The sequence below is a fragment of the Protopterus annectens genome, chromosome 9.part0, assembly GCF_019279795.1.
Source record: "Protopterus annectens isolate FY-2018-M chromosome 9.part0, PAN1.0, whole genome shotgun sequence".
NCBI classification, from domain to species: Eukaryota; Metazoa; Chordata; order Ceratodontiformes; family Protopteridae; genus Protopterus; species Protopterus annectens.
In genome coordinates this window covers 977,906,442-977,928,078 of record NC_056743.1, presented here as the reverse complement: position 1 = coordinate 977,928,078, position 21,637 = coordinate 977,906,442, and the positions used below count along the sequence as shown (strand labels likewise).

General features: G+C 39.7%; 1 protein-coding gene across 4 annotated transcripts in view; it reads right to left on the bottom strand.

Moving 5' to 3' along the window:
* ITGA7 (integrin subunit alpha 7) overlaps nt 1–21,637 on the bottom strand; it is an 849,563-nt gene that overhangs the window by 94,629 nt on the left and 733,297 nt on the right. For all 4 annotated transcript variants that reach the window (XM_044083727.1, XM_044083728.1, XM_044083729.1 and 1 more), the window contains exons 18-20: nt 11,551–11,628; nt 6,336–6,438; nt 4,079–4,249 (exon numbers count right to left, since the gene is read on the bottom strand). In XM_044083727.1, coding sequence (XP_043939662.1) covers nt 4,079–4,249; nt 6,336–6,438; nt 11,551–11,628 — 352 coding nt within the window. The remainder of the gene's footprint in view (nt 1–4,078; nt 4,250–6,335; nt 6,439–11,550; nt 11,629–21,637) is intronic.

Here is a 21,637-nt window from a genome sequence, read left to right as displayed (position 1 = left end):
TGAAAAGCTATAAGATGAAATACATTTTAACATGCAATACAGAAAACAGAAGTTTAATAGAACCTTTAGGAACTGTGTTTTAACTCAAGTACAATTACATTATGTTGATCTAGACTGGAACCTCATCACTCCTTCATTGAGTGATCGCAAAGACTCAGCATGCTGCCAACATACTGCATTGGTACTGTTTTATGTTTCTAGACAGACATTGAAAGAAAGTTTATCTATTCTTGATCCAGTAGTCTGAAGAATGCCCACAAAGTATGGCCTTGGTAACTGGGGCTAGAATTCTGCCAGTTCATTGAAGCCAAAGCAATGCACCCATTAGCACTTCTAGCAACTTAAGTTTGGTAGCAGACACAGGCTGATAAAGGGTTGGTAGAGTACAGTAAATCCCATAGTTGGCAATATGCTTTTTACTCCAGAGGAAGGGAGGAGGGTAAATGTTTTCTTTATACAAATATTATACTTGCTGCATGTCAATGTTTGGAGACAGGGTAGTCACTGAAAACAAACTGGGACCTGATACTTAGAGCTTTGTCAATGCCATACATATTCCATGTGTTCCTTATGAGAACAGACTGACCATTTTATGTCTGCATTCTACTGACCAGTTAGACGTTATTTGTCATCAGTAGATAAAGCATCTTAAAAATCGATACTGGAATGACTATTATCCAATGTTTTTAATCTTACAATCATGCAAGATGATGTGGTCTTTTTAAATTCAGAATAAAAAATATATAAAATATAATAAGTGCATCACCAATATAATATCATGGAGTGTGTTTCAAACTACCATTACAAATAGTGAAACCATATATCTAAAGAACTTATTAACTTAGATAGACTCTGTCCTTTTCAGGTATTATCCATATACCAATATGCACTGAATTTGGTATTTGTACCTAGTTACCTACACACCAGGCCATCACTGTCTAGTAATTTCTTGTCTGGAAACATTTAGTTCCTGAGCCTTGGCACAGAAGCAATAAAGGAACACTATGGTTGTAAATTGAAAAAATGTATATACTTTTACCTTAGTCTGATGTGTTATACAGTACTAATGTTTCAACAGCACTGTAAGTAGTTGTTTATTTTTGTATGGAAACCATTTGAAATGTTGGGACCCACTAGAGCAAGTCTCAAAACGTGGAGACTGAATGGCTGAAAAAAGGACTTACATATACTAAGTCCAAGAAGGACATTTTCTGAAATATTCCCTTTTCTCTGAGGTATGGTGCTAGTTGGTATATATAAGTTTAGGGGTGTGGGGCTTGCATTCTTACAAAGAAGAAGTTTAAAGAGGAAGAATGATGTTTACGATTCCCTCTTCTCCTGGATTTTCATCCTTTTTTTTCTGCTTGTTAGCACCTTGGCATTTTGAGTGCCAACATTTCACTACGGAGCCTTTTTATATGTTCTTTTTATGGCCCCAAGTTTCCCTTGATCATCAAGCACCACAATTCCCCTCTGACCAACAACTTACTCATGTTTCCTGGTGTCCAAAGACAATCAGCATTGAAGGAAAAATTGAGATAAAGTGCCATCATCCTACATGAAGTCGGGAAATTTTAGTTCTGCTTCTTATCCCTCCCTGTGTTAGCTGGCAGATGCAGTATAAAGTCTGCTTTGCTAGGCTTCCAAATGGGTGTGTGCTGCTGCACACCCATTGTGCCTGGCTAGACAGTAATGTTTTCCTTGACAGACATGTGTTGTCTTGTCTTTTCACATAGATCATACACCTGTGGGCATGGCCCAAAGTGTCAGTCATACAGTTGGATGCATACCAACATCAAATCTAGGAAGAGTGATCTGTCATTGGCCATTTACTCCTGCTTCCACCAGGCAGTTCCTCCAGTGCCCCAGCCACTAATCAAATCTTGGACATCTGGGATGTAGTTGGAGCAATTTCTCTCCAAGCCTACCCAGCTTGGTAGTTATTAATATTTTTTCATTTGTCATACCCCGAAAATGACCAACTGTGGTAGGCATAATGACATAATTTTAGCAGCTAAGCTTTCTCCTTCACACAATGCACTTTGTTCCATTAAAGATAATGTTGTCATTGACTAGCCTTCTCTTTCAGGTTGTTCTCTCCATTCACTAAGAATAGTAATATTCAGAATTGCTGCTTACCTTCAGTATTTGTAGACAGTGTCTAGTCTGTAATATTTTTGTCAATAACACTATCTGATTTGTCTGTTGTGTTTTTTGACACACTGTAGTGAACCCATTCATTGTCAGCTACAAAACAGTACTTAAATTAGAATGATTTTATAAAGCTAGGGTTCATTTAGCTATAGGGTGTCATAGGCTCATAGGTTTATACCAGGCTTACAGCCAGCAGGGTCATTACAAGCATAGCCATGTAACCCAGTCTGTATTTGTTCCTGAGTTCCTTGGATGCCTATATGGTGGGCTATGTTAGTAAGGAGGTGGCTAAGGGTTATGTGTGTGTGTGTGTGTGTGTGTGGGGGGGGGGCTATGTTAGTCAGGGATTAATTTACTTACTATGGGCCTCTTACCATCAGAGACATGGATGGGCAGACAAGGGTTGGATTTGTAATTTCCCATCCAATGACCAAGGTTTTGTTTGAACAGGGTCAGGGATGAACTCTGCTTTACATGGATGGAGATCTTATTCCATTGCACAGGGATTCTTTGAAACACATATCGGACTTTACAGAAAAGTGTGAACAGTGTATTTTGTGCTGTACCAACACCTTACTGACATTCTATTTTCCAGCACTGAAGTGTTTATCTCAGTTCCTTAATTTTTTTGTCTCAGCAATAAAAAATCCGTTGTGATTAAGCTGTTACAACCACATCTGCCATTCAGATGGAACTAAAGAGGCAGGGATACTTTTACCATTCGGATTCTCCCTTTACAGAGAGTGGTTATGCGCTGCAGGAAGTCACTGTTTCCTTTCATCAGGCTATCTCATTAATTTATAGATATCCTCTGGAATAAGAAAGACATGGAGTGTCTTGCTAGGTTACAGGCCTTTATTCTTGTGTGACACATGGGGACTGTGTTGAGACTGCGCTGCTGTTTCCATTCTTCTTGAGTAGCTTTTTTCTGTATGTTTTTGTTGGAGTTTATTGAGGTTAACCATATCAGAGTACACCAATGGTACGAAATTTCAAAGAAATAGCAAGAAAATAATTTGTGTTGTTGAGCAAACTTTGATTAGAAGCAAACTTGGAATGAGCAGACTTGTAGCAATGCGTTACTGCTGTGTTGCAGCAAAAATATACTCTCTTGAATCTTTGTTCCTAATTCACTTCAATTGTCTGTCAGTAGTAGTATGTTCCATGATATCCCAGCCTTAGTTGTTTTTTGATACTACAAAATAACATAGCTATGATGTTCTAAAGGCCCGGTAGGTTTATGGCCTTGGTACAAAAGAAAGAAGGCAGTTGTGAATGATAATACAAAGTTGTTGTGTCTTTCAGCTTTTCCCGGTTAGGGGTCGCCACAGCGGAACTCCGGTCCGCTAATGATTGGTAGTTGATTTTTACGTGCCAAGTTACCAGCCCTAACGCACAACCTTCAACAAAGGTACGCCCATTCACGCATGTCTCCACGCAGCAGACGCTCTAGCTGAGAATCGAACTGGACAGCGTCTTACTGTGAGGTGACAACGCTACCGCAGCACCACCACCGTGGATAATGATAATACAAAGTAAAAAAAAAAAACAATTTTGAATCTTCAGGTGGCTGACATTCATTCCCGGGAAGGTAGCATCTCTGTTCTTTCTACTTTCTTTTTCACTGTTGTGGCAGTACTAAATCTTGGTGTTATATACTATGTAATCTGATAAAAAGAGTACACTGTTATTATCATAAAGTGTACATGGTAATAGCTGTTTCCAGAAAAGTACTTACTATCAGGAATTTACACAGACTTCCTAGTAAAAAACATGGAGAGCTAGACCTTACTCCTAAGAAAGCACACAAAGCCACCAATAATTGTTACCAAAATTCATTTTCAGATGCTGACTGCTTTTACTCTGGAGTTTATACAGGTTACACTGATACACTAAAAATATAAACTAAAAATAGAAATCCTACCAGTTTTAGAGGGTTAACTCCATCAAATGGTGTACACTCTGTCTGGCGGTCCCCCTCAAACTGCAGTTTCATAGGATACAGCAGCCACTTGCCATTACTGATCTCATGAGGCCACATGACATTGAGGAATGCTGAGCCAAGGGTATTCAGCGACTTCCCTCTGTTAGACACCTGAAGAGAAAGCAATTAGACTGCCTCATATGAACAGCACTGTTACAATCATCAAGGACAAACTCTGCAAACAGATCTATAACTCTACACAAACTGTTTACACCTAGCTGTAAACTTCCTTATTCACTCACTCACTCACTCACTCACTCACTCACTCACTCACTCACTCACTCACTCACTCACTCACTCACTCACTCACTCACTCACTCACTCACTCACTCACCCACCCACTCACCCACTCACTCACTCACTCACTCACTCACTCACTCACTCACTCACTCACTCACTCACTCACTCACTCACTCACTCACTCACTCACTCACTCACCATTTGGGAAATATTACCCTTATGCCACATTATCTTACTATAACATAAATAGTGTATTCCTGTAGACTCATTCGAAACTGTCTGTTCATAATTCAGAGAAAAACAAAAACAAGAAACATGCGCCATCATGACTTACAATATCTGCAATTCAAAGCTATGACTGTATCATGCAACATGCAAAATAATACTGATGTCATTGCCATCTGTGGCTGGGGGGGGGGGGCACACACATAGTAGACGGCACAATGTTCAGAAACTGGAAACCATTACTCCTAAATGCACTTATCCTTTAGGTTACTGTACTGTGTGTTTTATGAAAGACATACAGATTGAAATTTTAACAACCATCTAAAACCATATCTCATCATACATATGTACTTTGTCAGGGGCAGCAGTAATAAAAGTCAACAAAATGTAAAAACATGCACTTGTTATTAGAGTGAGTGACACACAGTGCATAAAATTGTGTATACTTCATGGACTAACAAGCAAAACATGCTCCTACTGAAGGCTTGAGTGACATACCTCTCAACCTCTTAGAGCAAAAAATCTGGACAAAGCCATACATAATGGGGGGACAAAGGACCAAAAATAGGGACAATTTTTAAATATTGCTTTTACAAACTTAGAAAGTTGATAGAATGACAGATTTTACATCAGCATGAATTTTCTATAGGGTATGAAGTCTGAAACTCAAATGTATGTCATTATTTTCTGACTTCAGTCTTCAACGATTTGCCAGTGATTTGCTAGAAAACCACAATTTTATGAAAAACAGCCCAAAAATATGAGGTACAAATCTGGACATTTTGCAGAAATCTGTACAGTTGACAGGTATGTAAATGAGTGACAAGATGACATTTACCACATTTCAGTTGCCTACAGTCAGCAGTATTAAGATAATCAATGGCTTTTCCTATTCTTTGGCATGTTAGGGGGTTCATTCTTGAATACATATTTTGTGGTCCATGCTATTCTTTTGATTAGGTAGCAGGTTAGAAACAAAAGCCTAATCTCAGGAGAGTTAAGTCAGTTTAACTGAATGTGAATAAGGCTTGCACCAAAATAAACAGGTCTCATAGTAGTTTATGTATGGGGACTGAGGAAAACAGCAAGGTAGGTGGACAGAAGCAGCTATTAAACAAAAGCAGAATGTACTACATTAGTTACACACCGACCAGCTTAACAGTGCTACAGTCAAGCTGTCAGTGACCTGGGTCAGAAAAAGATTACTAGCCAACTGGATGGAGAGACAGAGGGCTAAGCATCCCATAAACTCTAACAATGGAAAACAGAGACTGTGAGTGTGTTTCAGGGGTGGTACTATACTGTAGAAAAAATGAAAAGCTGGACTGTAGTTGGTTTTTGTTTGTGCCACTGTATGGAGCCCACACTTAGCCCACTATGGTGTCTCAAGACTGGAAAAAAACATGCATAATGGCCAAAGTGCATTGATATATAGAACCTAGTATTAGGGTCAGTGTGCTATCACCAGCCACACAGCCCTTCTTATGTGTGTGAAACACTGGTGCTAAATGTTTTCATTTTTTTCTCCCAGCCTGAGGACAGACAGCGTTCAAATGAGGAGAGTGTGGAAAAGCAACAATGCTCATCTGGAGAAAACAGAGAAGAGATGGCAGGGAGCTCATGAAGAATTCAGACATTATATTCTGTAGCTGCATAAACAAAAAGAAATTAAATATCCCATAAAAAGACTTTGTCACAGGTCTTGGGTTAACTAAAATTTGAATCTACTTACTTGTATTTTATATTCCACCAGCTGTCCAATATCCTGCTCTGTCTTCATTGCTTTCTCACCTACAACCTCACCACTGAAGAAAAGCTGATGTGAAGACACCAAACTGAAACCATAAAAAGACATACTGTTATTCTCAGGGAAAGATTACAACAGTCTAGACAACAATGCTGAGTAATAAACAGTTTATAGAAATACACATTACCAAAATTATATTAAAATTATTTGGCTTTGCTATCCAAGTCAAGTGCTCTGTAATAACTGTGAGAGATATATCAGTAAAAACAATACAAAACAAAAAAACAAAAACAAACAAAAAAAAAACAGTGTAACCATCACACCCTAAAAAAATGTTTAGGAACTCAGTCTGGACCTGCTTGCTCTTATTTGCCAATAAACCCACAAAGGTGAAGTTAACGTATTGATTCTTGATATACAGCAGTACTAAATGACACTCGCTTCTTATTAAAGAAATTAGTTTAAGCATCAACAGATATCTGAGGACAAACACAATATCTGCTAACATATCTGTTTCTGGGAAAGCTGTCATCCCAGAATACAGACATCTTAGAAATCAGAAGCAACAAAGCTGTGGGAGAATTAAAGATAGGTGGAGCTTCTGATGCTGCAGGCTTGCCACACATAATGAAAGTGCATGTCCCACTGACTGCCTGTACTACAGAGGTACAAAAGAGCAAAGTAACCAGACAAGGCACTTACCATTTGTTCTACTAAACATCACCAGATTATGTTATGAAGTTGTAGAGTTTAATGACCTTTGAAAGTTATATGTCCATAACCTCTCCAAACCATGAATAGGGATTATTTGGAGTAGGTTGTGTAGTCTGAAGTCCGCAAGAGCTAGCACTGAACAGAAGCATGGAAAGGATGGAATGACATTGCTGCTCATTCTGCATTTTGAGACGTACTTTCCTTTAAGAACCTATGAGCCTATATTAGCAATGTTAGGAAAGAAGCTCGGAAGCACTGAAAATGGCTGAAATAACAAGAAAATTATTTGCCAAAAATAAGTGGTGGGTGGACCTGCTCTTGTAGAGTTTTTAGTTGAATCTAGAACAAAAGCTGCTGCTAAAAAGGGGATAATTATACAGCATATACAGTATTACAAGGGACATGGGAGAACATATGTATCACTGCCAAGCATGCAACAAAGTCTAGAAGGTTTAAAAGTTTTGCTTAAAGGGTTTGCATAGGTATTTTTATACCCCAAGCAGACTTTAAAGAATTTTTCCTCAGGTAGATGGCAAATGTTGGAGGTGTAATGTAGGGGCAGCCTTAGCAGTTCTTGGCCCCGGTTTGGACAGCTTTGGTGGGGCCTCTCATCTGACACACATCTATCACCTTACTGGCTTCCTGAACTTAATACTATTTTAGATTAGATATCAGGAATGTATGCTATTAGTGTGTATTAAAACAAAGCAATATGTTTATTTGTTGGTTTAAATTTTGTCAAGAGAAATGCTAAAACAGAAGACAGGAATTGAGCAATATATGTAATATTAGAGTGAATAATTGTTAAAAAATAAAGCACATATGCATGTTTCATATAGTGTGTGAACATGATCTGTTAATGTGGACTCCTGGATTATCCCTGATATAATATCTCCTATAGTTCCTCTCCCAGGATCTTGTTTAACTCACCCCGGATCACTGTAAGGGGTCTGTGTCAGCACATTGTGTCACCGTGTAGTACTGCCTGGATCTCATGAACCTGGGTATGAGATAGCTGCACCCTTCCCCCCTTGCCCCCTTACATTTTTATTTAATTTAATTGTATTTTATTTTAGCTTTCTATCTTTTCTGTCTCTCTCTCCTCTCCTTTCCTGTATTACCCTCATTTGGCTCATGTTTTATTCTCCATCACATCCCATTACCAACAATTGTAGCTACTGTACCTACTTTGGTTTTGTATATTATTTTCTCCATCGAAACATTATGCTATATGATGGTATAACGGTGTACAGATACTATTCTTATCTATTTTACCACTTATTTTACCACTTATTGTACTGAATGAATTATTGTATCAAGTTTACTCATGACTCTGATCATTTATGCTACATACTCTCCTGACTAATACTTCTCTGCAGGCTTTTTCTTTTTTTGCAAACACCTTTATTACATTATCATTTAAGAAATAGGCACACATACATTAATAGAAATAAAAACAAATCACATTAACAGATCATGTTCACACACTGTATGAAACATGCATGTTCTTTATTTTTAACAATTATTCACTCTAATATTACATATATTGCTCAATTCCTGTCTTCCCTTAAACCTCACTCCTTCTCCTCCTCCTGAACATTATTCTGCATGTCTTGTTCTCACAGATTCCATTTCCATGTTCATAGGTAAGCTATAGCACAGCAAGGGTGGGGAGAAGGGGACATGTGCCCTGGCTGTGTCCTGTTAGAGGGAGCAATTGAGTGCCATTCCAGTGCTGGTACAGAAACAACTTTATTTGCTATTGTTGGTAAGGAGAGGGCATGCCTGGGAGGGGGGAGGTGCTTCAGACTGCTGTGAGCAGTCTGTTGGAGGTTTTCCTTTTTTTTTCCTCTTCCAAGGAAGACCTGGTAGGGAGGGAATGTGCCTGGGTGGGGACCTGTGCTTCAAATTCGTGTGAGTAGTCTATTGGATTGTTTCCTGGGGGGGGGGGGTGGGCTTTGGACTGCCATGAGTGGTCTATGGGATCATATCCTTTTTTTTTGCTCTACCATTGAAGAGCTGGTAGAGAGGATGCATGTCTGGGATGGGGGTATGTGGTTCAGACTGCCGTTTTTTTTTTGCTCTTGCAATGAAGAGCTGGTAGGGAGGGGCATGCACTTCAGACTGTCATCAGCAGTATATAGGAGGATATAGGAAGATGTCCTTTTTTTTTTTTTGCTGTTTACTATGAGCAAGGTGGTGGGGTGCCAGTTCAGGGACTGGCGCAGGCAGGGTTGCCAAATTTCCTACCAGCCAGGTAGGGACAAAAAAAAAAAAGGTCTTTCACGGCAAGTGAAGACCAAAAAAAAAAAAGGTCTTTAATGTGGAACAGAGTTCCACATTAAAGAACAGTAGCTCTGCACTAAGCACGGAGCTTCTCGTGTTTAATGCATTGCAGTTCCGCATTCAACACAAGTAGCTCCGTGTTTAGCGATTTTGATTGCAGATACGGCATACGGGCCAATCAAAAATCGTTAAACACGGAGCTTCTCGTGTTTAATGCGGAACATTGCAGTTCCATATTCAACAGAAGTAGCTCCATGTTTAGCGATTTTTGATTGGCCCGTATGCCGGTATACGGGCCAATCAAAAATCGGTAAACACAGAGCTACTTGTGTTTAATGCGGAACACAAGAAGCTCCGTGTTTAGCGATTTTTGATTGGCCCGTATGCCAGGTATATGGGCCAATCCAAAAAAAAAAAAACAAACAAAGCGGAGGCTGGCCAGGATTTAAACCAGCAGGGCGGGACTCAGGATCAGGCTGCTGATCTCGGGACAGTCCCACCCAAATAGGGACATCTGGCAACCCTGGGCACAGGGCACTGGGTGAGACAGTAACTAAGTACTAGGCTAGTTGCACTTGTGGACCATTTTAAGCCTAGTCAATTTTCCTTGGTGAGAATCAAATCCTGTACTGCTTGTCTGTGAGGTAAACACGTTAACCTTTATACCAAACCCCAAGAAAGGGAAAGAAAGAGTTAACTGGGAACATATGTTATTAGAGTGTTATGAGTTGGTAGACTTTAAAAACTCTGTACAGAGTACTCTGTTAGAAATATTGGGTGAGCAAAGGATGTAACTAAGGATATGATTCTTCTGAGCTGGGACACAGGATCTGAATTGCTTAGACATAGTAACACTTAGTTAAGTTTAATTCTGGTGGCTGCCGAAAAAGTAATTACTAGAAAATGGAACTAAAAGTCTAAACCAACTGTACCTGAAGTATTGAATACTGTAACACAGATAAAAGGACTCAAAGTGGAATCTTTTGAAAGGAGAAGGAACGAATTACATAGAAATAAATGGAAATTTTGGGAAAAATGCATGCAGAACAATATTCTGGTGGAGGAGCGAGGTTTAAGGGAAGGTAGGAATTTATGTAATGCTGGACTGATGATAGTTATAAAAAAGAACATATGTGAAGTATAACTGGAAACGTTAATATTTTTTATATTAATGTATGTTTGCCTATGTAATAAATGATAATTTAATAAAGGTGTTAAAAAAGGTAATTGGCGGAAGTGGATTTAGATTCCAGTGGGAAATAATCATGCACTAGAACCAGGAAACAGTAAACAACTACTGGCGGTGGTGGCTAACTAGTTACTGCTGGAATAATGAGTGACTCGAAGGAAGGGTCTTGGCTATGCAGAATGTGTTTTAACAATAGTAGTGTGGAGGTGAAAAAGAGGCATAGGCTCCCCCCTGTTAAGTACTGAAGTCTGCTGTCTGCAGTGTGAATTATCTCCCTATGCACAAGTGCACACACACACAAATATGTGTATGTATGTATATATATATATATATATATATATATATATATATATATATATATATATATATATATAAAGAGAGAGAGAGAGTCTTCACCTCTTTTGAGCATATGATTTTCCAATAGTTCACCATAAATTGCTACATGTATTGTGGCAGGAGAAAGTCTAGGAAAAAGGGAATTAGTCTCAATTTCTTTGTTTCACCATTTCAGTGTCTGCTATTCAAAACAGATTACAATACTGATTTTGGAAATAATACAGGCAAGTAGAACTTTCAATAAGTAAATATGTTTCCTGTTTTCTACTTCCTGCTATTTACCCACGATGCATCAGTGCATAACCATCTATATATGAATGTTTAACAGTGGTAAATCTAGAAATGCACAAAATGGGAACACAACTGGCCTGATAAATTGTGTATGTGTGTGTTTCTGTGCATGTATTGTGCATGTGAGAATGGGTCCATGTGTGTGTGTGTCTGTGCCTGTGTGTGTGTTGGAATTTATGGAGAGAGTGGTGTGTAGGCACAAGGCTAAAAAATCTGGAGAAAGTAAAGGACACAAAAAAAAAAAAAAAAAAAAAAGAGAGAAAATGCAGCAAGCTAAGAAATGAGGTTACCTTCAGAAGCTGACAACTCAAGTTCATAATGTGAATCTAGGATAAAGTAAAAAAAAAACAATGAAATTCAATCTTAATTTAATGTTGTACCTACCCAGTAACAGACACTGGCAGTTCAATGACCACAAGTGCACTGGCGATGTATGGACCCAGATGTTGCTGCTCACTAGTCCTAAAAAGGGAAACAGCAGATTCATATTATTCATAATGAAATATGCCATGCAGTATTTTCTTATATGTATATCTAGGAACCATTTTCTAATTATCAACTACCAACACACTTTTTGGTCACAGGAAAGATGCAACTTGATATACTCCTCAGTTTAACTCACTGTAGCTTTCCTTGTCACCCAGTTATGCAAGTAAAACATTTAGTCCATTTCCTTCCCATGTAGACAGCATAGTAGCTCCATGGGAAGCTCTAAATCTCATATTTCAAAAGTTGGAGACTGTATGGAGTATTGCATGTTCTCTCTGTGTCTGCTTGAGGTTTCTTTGGCTAGTCTGGTTTTCACTCACCACTCTAAAACATACTGCATGATTGGCTTTTCTGAACTGTCCTGTATATGTTGTGCCTGTGATTATATACCTGCCTATATAGCCTGGTTTGTGGCTGAGAAGAGTTTGAGAAGGAGCCATTCACTTAAAAGATAAATATATTACAAATTCTGTAAATGCATACAGCCCACTTCTACAAAACATGCCAGCTCCTACATCTAAACCAACGTTTCACGGAGACATTCCACCATGTACCCTCCTGAAAGTATGCAAGAGCTGAATTACACGTTTTATAAGAATCCAGAATAACAATGGATGTTGGATAAACACTCTGGGTTTGAAAAGCATGCAACTCTCAGTGTCGCTATTGCTGGGTACTTTGGAGTGGATCTACACTTGACCCATGGTAACACCCCCTTGACCCATGGTAACACCCCATTTATCCTTTTATTCATTTGGCTTGCATTTATTATAATCCACATTGTCTTTTTGCCTAACTGATGTTTTACACACTCACAAGTCTAAGACCAGTTTTAATTCTAATGTGTTCATTGGTCCTTGTTATGATACTACATCAAATGTAAGTTAAAGTAGATGGTATTTAGTCATTTTCTGACAGAATATTCTGGTTAACCAGTCAAAGTGCACTTCCATTTGTGTGACATGATCTTCCTGTTGTGGTTCCATAATACCTTAAGAATCATGCCTCACCCGTCCCCTTACATTCTTAAATTATTCCCGTCAGTGATGGTTCTATGATTTCCTTAGAAAGAAATTAAACAAACAGATTGACAGTTTCCAGACTCTGAAGGTGAGGGTGCAGGAATGTAAATGGGAAAACAGTTTGGTATTTGCTGCTATAAGGAGAAGTCAAAGAAGTTAGAAGAAAGGAGTTGATGAAAGATGTTTAAATGCAAGAAGATCTTGGGGTGGAGAGCGGTGTGTTACAAATGATTTAAGTTACCAGTATGAGATGCTAAAAGTGAGATGAATTAATAATTGAGAAAGATTTGTCAATGACAGTGATGCCAAGGGTGAAAATGTTTATTTATGACTATATAAACAATATCCATATTAGTCATATCTATGATAAAGGTATTGTAGCCTCTCTGAGTCATACTGTCTCTAGCTGGGTCATCTGCACCATGGCTGAGCACATTTATTCCTTTTCCTTATCACAGGCTGCCTTGAACCTACACAACCCATATTCCCCTCATGGGAATGAGGATGGAATTGCCTTACAGCATCTCTACAGTGTGGCAGGCCAGTGAGGAGGAGGAGGAAGGTCTGAGAAATTCAGCCTTGCCATCATATGCTAACAAACTGACAGCAGTTGTTTGGATTTATGCACCAGTGTCTTGGTCCCACAACTGCAGTGGGTAGGCTAAGATATGTGAGAAGTCAGTTGAATCCCTGCCTGCCACCCCTCCATGCATACTGTACTACACAGAAATCATTAATTCCTGGCTTCTGACAGAGGGTGAATCTGCAGTGGAACAGGAGAAATTTGACCAATGAAAATGAAAAGCTGGCATGATCACTCAGTCCTGCCTGCATTTGTTGACCATCTGGGATCCAAGCAGCTAGATTTTCTAGATATAACAGCTGGGAAGGATGATGCCATGTCCCTGTGACATTAGACTGACATGGCTGTAGTATTAGTTGTATCAGTGGGACTGGTCTCGATGAATTTAAACATTATGGATACAGGGATGTGGAAGGCCATGTTGGTGGCATGTTGACCACTATTCATGTTTGACTTGTCAAAGGACATTTCAGTGAGTTAATCACTAAAAAGCACTTTGTGCAAATCTCAAACTAAGTTTTGTTTTACAGGGGGCAAACCCTCCTGCATTTTCCATGTGGAAGATATCCACCATATCCCCACAAACATATAGATAGATATATACATATAAACATTTAGATAGATAGACCGATACACGAAATCTATGTTGCATAATAGTGGGTAAAGTGCAAAGTTCATTAACACCTGAAAGTGTTTTTCAGCAAACTTACTTGAAAATTTTGGCACTCATTCAGATAGTGAACATACAGCTGTCTGGTTCCTGTTGAGCAAAGATTCCGGGCATTGAAGTGGTGGGAGCTGCGAAGACAGGGTTAGGGCAGAACTAGAATGCAAAATGGAAGGAAAGATATTTAGCATGTGAGATACAGATATGTGATGTTTGATAAGTAAAAGGGTTATGGAAAGATAGGACAGGAAAAAGATTAGCAAGACCAGTACTGGAAGATGGGAAATGGTAGGGCTGTGAGCTATTATATGGTTCATGCTGTTGAGACTTGCAAGAGTATGATGGTGGATAAAAATGGTGTCACCTGGATAGAGCAGCAGTAGGTATGGCCAGATAATGGCAACAGAGAAGGTTAATATCACAACTTACTTACGCTGTAGGAGGCCAAAGACATTTATTTACTGTATTAATGCATTGTTTAGCCTGTTTCAACAAAAAAAAAAAAAAAATACTATCTTGTTTGCTCGTTTCCCACTTTTTCCAGCCAGTCTATATTCCAGGCTTTGCTTGTCTCAGGACTTTATTTTCTGTGCTCAGAGCTATCCAGATCTTGCTTTGGTAGAGGGAAGTCCTACTGCCTACCAGTGGGACTGGTGAGCATTGTACTGCCTATCTAATGCTAGAGGAGTGATTTCCAGCTCTGAAATTGTAATTTTATTAGCCTTTTGGGCTGATTTCTATCCCTTTCAACTTTCTGGCTTAAAAACGGGTGTGTTTGCACATTTTTCACATCGTGCAGCACTGCGAGGCTACAGTTAAACTATTCCAGGTGCCAGAAAATCTGCTCTTCAAATTTTCCCTTAAAAATAGCTGGTTTCTCAGTAATAGCACTAAAATCTGAACCCCTATGACTAGCACTTTCTCTAGAACCTGCTGGAAAGCACTAGGAAGCCTGAAACTGATACAAACACTCAGTTCTCCTTGTCAATAAGGAGATATTAATTATGGGCACTAAACAGCCTATAATTGCAAAGTACCTTGCAAAGGTAAGAGAAAACAGCTCTTAAACTTTACAAAAAAGCACCTAAACAGACATGTCCAAGCGTCAGCTTCCGGTGATTTCTCCTGTCCACCAGGTGAATCTGGGCATACTGGGGCAATGCGGCAACTGCCTCATGTACATAGACAATCCTCTCCTCCTACCAACCAACACTACAACCTGCGAGAGATGCACTTACATAGCCAAATTGGAAGCAAAGCTCTCTCCGGCCAAGATTGTGCTAGACAGTCAAGAGGAGAAGGTTAACACCTGCATTTCACCTCAAGCAACTCATAGCCCTTCAAAACCCACACCATCAACACCCAGACATAGCAACACTAAACCCACATATGTGGAGGCCCTTAACATTAACCTGCCCAAGCAACAAGGACCTCTGAAGCCAAAACGCAAACAACCACCAGTCACAACCAAAGTGACACATAGCTCACAACACCAGTGTGCCATCCAACAACAGCCCCTAAGGCAAGACAATGTACCCAACACTTTACTCATAGGTGACTCTGTAGTCAGGCACACTGATGTCCCACTCACCAGGCTGAACAAGGAGAAAATTACAGTCAGCTGCCTGTCGGGTGCCAGGATCCGCCACATAATGCATGCACTCAAGTCACTCCACAACAAGTACAAATACGACTGCCGTTGTCCATGCTGGAGTGAATGACTTGAGACGTACCTCCCTGGACTACATGAAAAGAGACATGGAAGAGCTCTTGGATCATGTGACCCAAGCAGGTATGACCCTAGCCCTGAGCAGCATCCTGCCTTTGCCCAGAATGATACCACAGTATAAAGACAAAATGATTGACTTCAACAATTGGCTAAGCTTCTGGTGTCATTCAACGGGGATCCAGTATTTCTCTGCCTGGGAGGACATGATCGACAAACCACAATGCTTTGCCAGAGATGGTCTGCACCTGTCACCCCTGGGATTCAGGTTACTGGCTAAAGCTCTTGCCACCCCTATAGTGCCTTTTTTAGGCAAGGTTCAAAGGATAAAATCACCACCATAACAGATACAAGCATGCAAAATCTGAAGGTAATGCTACTCAATGCTAGAAGTCTAAACCTCAAAATGCACTCTCTCGAGGCACTCCTAAAAATGGAGAACATCGATATCTGTGCAGTAACTGAGACCTGGTTCAAGGCTCCAGAGAGCACCCCTGCAATACCAGGCTACAATTCTTACCACACTTTTCGGCCACAAAACCAAGACCGAAACACTAAAGGTGGAGGAGTGTCCATATTCACCAAGGATATTCACACCTCCAGGCTAGTTGCCCAACACAATGCATCTGAAATTCTCCAGGTGCAACTAACACTAGGTAAGACTGCAATCCAAATTGTAGCTTGCTACAGATCCCCCACCATGCCCCAAGATTCTCACTACACCTTTCTAAACATACTGGAAAATATTAAGATACAACCAAACATCCTAATACTGGGTGATTTCAACTACCCTGCCATTAATTGGGAAAACTACTCGGGTACCAACTCCTTTTCCCAACGGTTCTTGGAATTCATAAATTCCAACACCCTGGATCAACTAATCCATTGTCTCACCAGGGGCTCCAATATCCTGGACCTGGTCATTACCAACATGGGAGATAGATGCTCCACACAAGTGGTCACCCCCTCATTGGGCAGGTCTGACCATAAGCAAATGACCCTTGACATCCACATCCCACCTCCACCCCCCAGTAAGGAAACCTCCTTAAAAAACTTCTCCAAAGCCAAATTCAAGCTACTGAAGTCAGAAGTGACAAACTTCACAACACTCACGCAGATGGGATCTGGAAGTTCGACTGCTGAATCCTACACTAAGGCACTGTACGAGCACATCCACTCGTGCATGAATCGTGCCATCCCAAATAGAACCAAGATGCTCTTCTCCAAAAAAAGAAAGCCAATCCGGTGGTCCCCTGCTATAAACAAACTATACAACAGAAGGAAGAAACTGTTGCAAAAAAGAGGAAAATCCCAGGATGCAAAAAACTCCCTCACCAGCCTCAGTAAAAAGCTGAGATCCCTTATAAAATCCTCAAAAGCTAGTTACGAAAATAAAATTGCCAAAGATTCCAAAAACATCCACAAGGCATTCTATAGTTATGTCATGAATCTAAATGGCAATGCTCAGATCTGCTCTGATCTACAACAGAATGGCATTAAATATACTGATCCCAAGGATATTGCTAATATCCTGGCAGATCGATTTAGTGCCAACTTCACCCCCCTCTCACCCCCTAAAGGGCCAATTTCATTACCAAAAGATTGCCAAATTCCGATAATCATGGCCACACAGGTAGAAACCGCACTCTCCAAAGCTAAGAATACAGCATACATGGGACCAGATGACATCCCGGGCTGTGTACTACATGAACTACAAAATGAACTGGCACCTCATCTAAGTGTCATGTTTAATCATAGCCTCACCTCAGGCTTCGTGCCCACTGAGTGGCGCACAGCTACAGTTATCCCGCTCCACAAGGGAGGATCCACATTGGACCCCAGGAACTACCGTCCCATCAGTCTGACAAGCCTGATCTGCAAGGGCATGGAATGCATTATCATGGAACTTATAAACAAAGACATTGGCAACTTTCAAACACTGGACCCCACCCAGTTTGGGTTTGTGAAGGGCCGATCCTGTCTCCTGAATCTGATTGACTTCTTCGAATCAGTCTCCAGAGCTGTGGACGAGGGTAAGAAGATCCACACAGCCTATCTGGACCTTGCCAAGGCCTTCAACACCATCCCCCACTCTGGAATCATAGATAAACTTACTAAGCTGGGCATAAATCCTTACGTCACTCGATGGGTTGCCAACTGGCTTACTGACAGAACCCAGACTGTAAAAGTAGCCAACTCCAAATCCAGCTCCAGACAAGTGACAAGTGGAGTACCTCAGGGTTCAGTCCTGGGACCACTCTTGTTTGGCATCTACTTCTCTGAAGTACAGGCCAACACTAAGGGACTCTGGCTAACAAAGTTTGCATATGACTGCAAATTGGGAGCCATTATTGAATCCCCAAATGATGTGGATATTCTACAAAAGGGCCTTACAGAAACAGATGCCTGCTGCCAGAGCCATGGGCTCAAGCTTAATGCCAAGAAATGTATAGTTATCCCCTTTGGAAAAAAACATGTACCCATGAATTACCACATAGGTGGCAGGACACTAAACATCGAATGTGTGAAGAGAGACTTAGGGACACAGGTGGACAGTGGTCTCACTTTCGATAACCACATCGCCACAACAATCAGGAAATCCTTCTATGTGGCACACCTCATCACTAAGGGCTTTTCATCCAGAAAAAAGGAGGTCATTGTCCCACTGTACTCATCCCTCATTAGACCCATTATAGAGTATAATGCCCCGTTTGGTATGTACCTCACAAGACATCTGCAACAGCTGGAAAGGCCACAGAAATACCTCACTAAAAGAATCACAGGCCTAAAGCAGATGCCATATGCTGACTGTCTAAAAAGCTCCAGCTATACTCTGTGGCATATCATCTACTCAGAGGTGATCTCTGCTTAACATACAAGGCCATGTCAAACCCTGAGCTGTTGGACATGCTCCACTTAAAGAAATCCCAATCCCGCAGAGCCACACACTCCAGGGATCTAAACCTTGTCATCACAATGAACAAAACATGCTGGAGGGATAGGTTCCTGACCCAGAGACTCCCCATACTCTGGAATAGACTGCCCATACATGTCAAGCAGAGCGCCTCATTGGCCCTCTTCAAAAGGAACCTTGATGACTGGATGGGAGATAGGAAAGTCACCCGGGGATCATGTCAGTCGCCCTGCTAGGCAGGGGCCCAGAGAAGTAAATATTGTGGGAAGAAATATCCAGGGAATTGTTATGGCTAGGCTTGCATAGGCCCTAGGGCAGATAGCCTAGTACCAACCTATGAACTTATGAACCTATATCTGATGCATAACAAGATCTTGAGGTGGGAATCAAAGTTAGGGATTCTATTAATAGGTGTACTTAAAAGAGGACATTAAAAGTGTGAATAGAAGCTTGATATGGATGGAGTCATTGTCAGGGCAACATGCAACATTTAACAACATGGAATAGTAGATTTGAGGGTGCTGTTAAATCCACATATTGTACTGTTATAACTCTTCAGGAAAAAAATGACCCAATGAGGGAATGTCATGAGTGGCTAAGGACCAGAATAGTAAAACACAGGGAATTTTATAAAGGTTCTGGTGCTCCAGTGGCCTTCTCATATAGTACTCCCAAAGCAGGAAAGGGATGGAAGAGAAGGAGGAAGAGTGACTTGAATAAATAGTCACATGAATGGTGTGAGGTAGAAGGTATGAAAAATTCTGGAGTAGGTTGAATGAAAATGGGTTTCTAAGAGTAACAGGCAGGCAGTAGTTATAATTACAGTTTGTACAGAGGTATGATATGAAGGGCATATCATAATGAAACTTCAGAATTTCAGAGATATTTTGAGGCAATGGCCTGCATTGTCAGAAAATTTAAAAAAAAAAAACAAGATGGTCAGGATAGCAGCTGTCTTGTTGAAATGTGGATCAGTAATTCATAAGAAGTAGAATACGTTCATCCTTTTTTATTTTTTTGTGTGTTCAGAGCTGACTGTGGTGTTAAAGGTGAAAGGCTCATCCTTTATATGAAGAAAGGTGCATTTACAGCAGCTTAGTAGAAAGCAGCAGTAAACAGAGGAGGTAATCAACAAGAAGAATTGGTGGGGCTTTGATAGTAGGCAACAAATGCTGAAGCTGGCAAAATGATAAAATAATTAAGGTTCAAATTAAATAACAGAGAAGAGCTTTGGTCAAAGTAAATATCATCTTTCTTAGGGTACGTTGCATACCTCTCAACTGTCCAGATTTTTGGAGCATATCCAGATTTTTGCCTCATCTTTTTTATCTGTTCCTCACAAAATTTGTGGTTTTCTGGCAAATCACTGAGGACTGAAATCATACAAATAACACACATTTGAATTTCAGATTGTATATCCTTCAGAAAATACATGCTAACACAAAACCTGTTATTCTAGCAGCTTTCTAAGCTTATAAGAGCAATATTTAAAATCTTTCCATATATTTGGAGCTTTGTCCCCCATTATTGTAGTCTTTGCCCAGTTTTCTTGCACTAAGTTGAGAAGTAGAGTGGGTTGGAGTACTGCAGTACCTAGGGTAAGGGAGTATTGTTCAACAAATCACTGAAGCCTCCACGATTAGCAGCAAATATTTTTATTGGAATAAAACAAGCGCTTTCACGCACCTAACAGTGCGCTTCATCAGGTTACAAATTTTAAGCAACAGAAGTTCATCTTATATAGTAAAATATGCCACCCAATTAACAAAAATTCAGGCGGGATAAACAATTAAACAATTATGAATTCCTGAATATCACTTGTACTTAAAATCATGTCCATATATGGAAAGCATTTCCTGTAGTAAGACTTCTTTAAAACACCATATAAGACTTTTTTAAGACTTTTTTAAAAACACGTTAGATGAATGTAGGTGTAAACAAACATATTCCCCGTTCATTAACCTTCTATCCGTCTAAATAAGCATGATAGTGGATTTAGATGTATTTACTTATCTTCTAAGTCACACAGAATTTAATCTAGGACGAATATCATAAGCTACGTTCATTTTGCTAATATCTACATGTTGAAATTAATCATACCTATATATACTAACATTGCATAGACCTTTACACTAAAAATAATAGCATATATATTAATGAATTCATGACACAAAAGATAATAATAGATCTAAATTAAGTTGTATATATGTGCAGAGACTATGTATTATATGAAATAAATAGATCAATCAACTAATATGCAATAAGACTATTTATAATATATGGATATATTCTATATGGAAGATATATAATTAATTTAATAACATTCTTCCATATCAATTAAAACACTTAGAACTGGTACAAAAAATTTTTTTACAAAATTTACGTAATTTTATAAGTCCCTGTCTTATACATATCATCCGCTTATTCATAAATTCCTATTATTACATTCAACTAACAATTACATTTATAGTAGCGCTGGTCTAATATTAATCGCTGTATTTAGACCTGGCTCTATATGCGCCCTGAGCAATAAAATCCATTTTAGCTCATAGAGTTCTAAAGTGCCTCGTGCATTACCTTCCCTTCTACTTGGATAAAGTATCTGTAAGACTCTAAACTTAAACAGATGCGATGTAAACATTTGACAGTGTCTAGCTAAAGCATTATTAATATTCATTTTCTGTATGTCATATAGGTGGTTGTAGGCTCGATCCTTGAGCCTACGTGTGGTCATGCCCACGTAATATACATCGCAAGAGTCACATGTCGCCAGATATATAATGTTTGTGGTATCACAAGTAGCATAAAAGTTAGGTATAAAATTATAGCCTGTCTGTATATTTACATATGACTGTTGGATACTAATGTGCTTGCAGACACAGCATTTATTACATGGATAGGTTCCTCGCCTATATTTCATCCTAATATCCAAGGGGATATGTAGTGTTTTCTCTTTACACAATAATCTTTTCAGATTTGGACAGTTGCTATACCTGAAGCTGGGGTGTGCACCCACCACATTCTTCAGATCTTTGTTCATATAAAGCAACTTCCAGTTCTTTTGGATAAT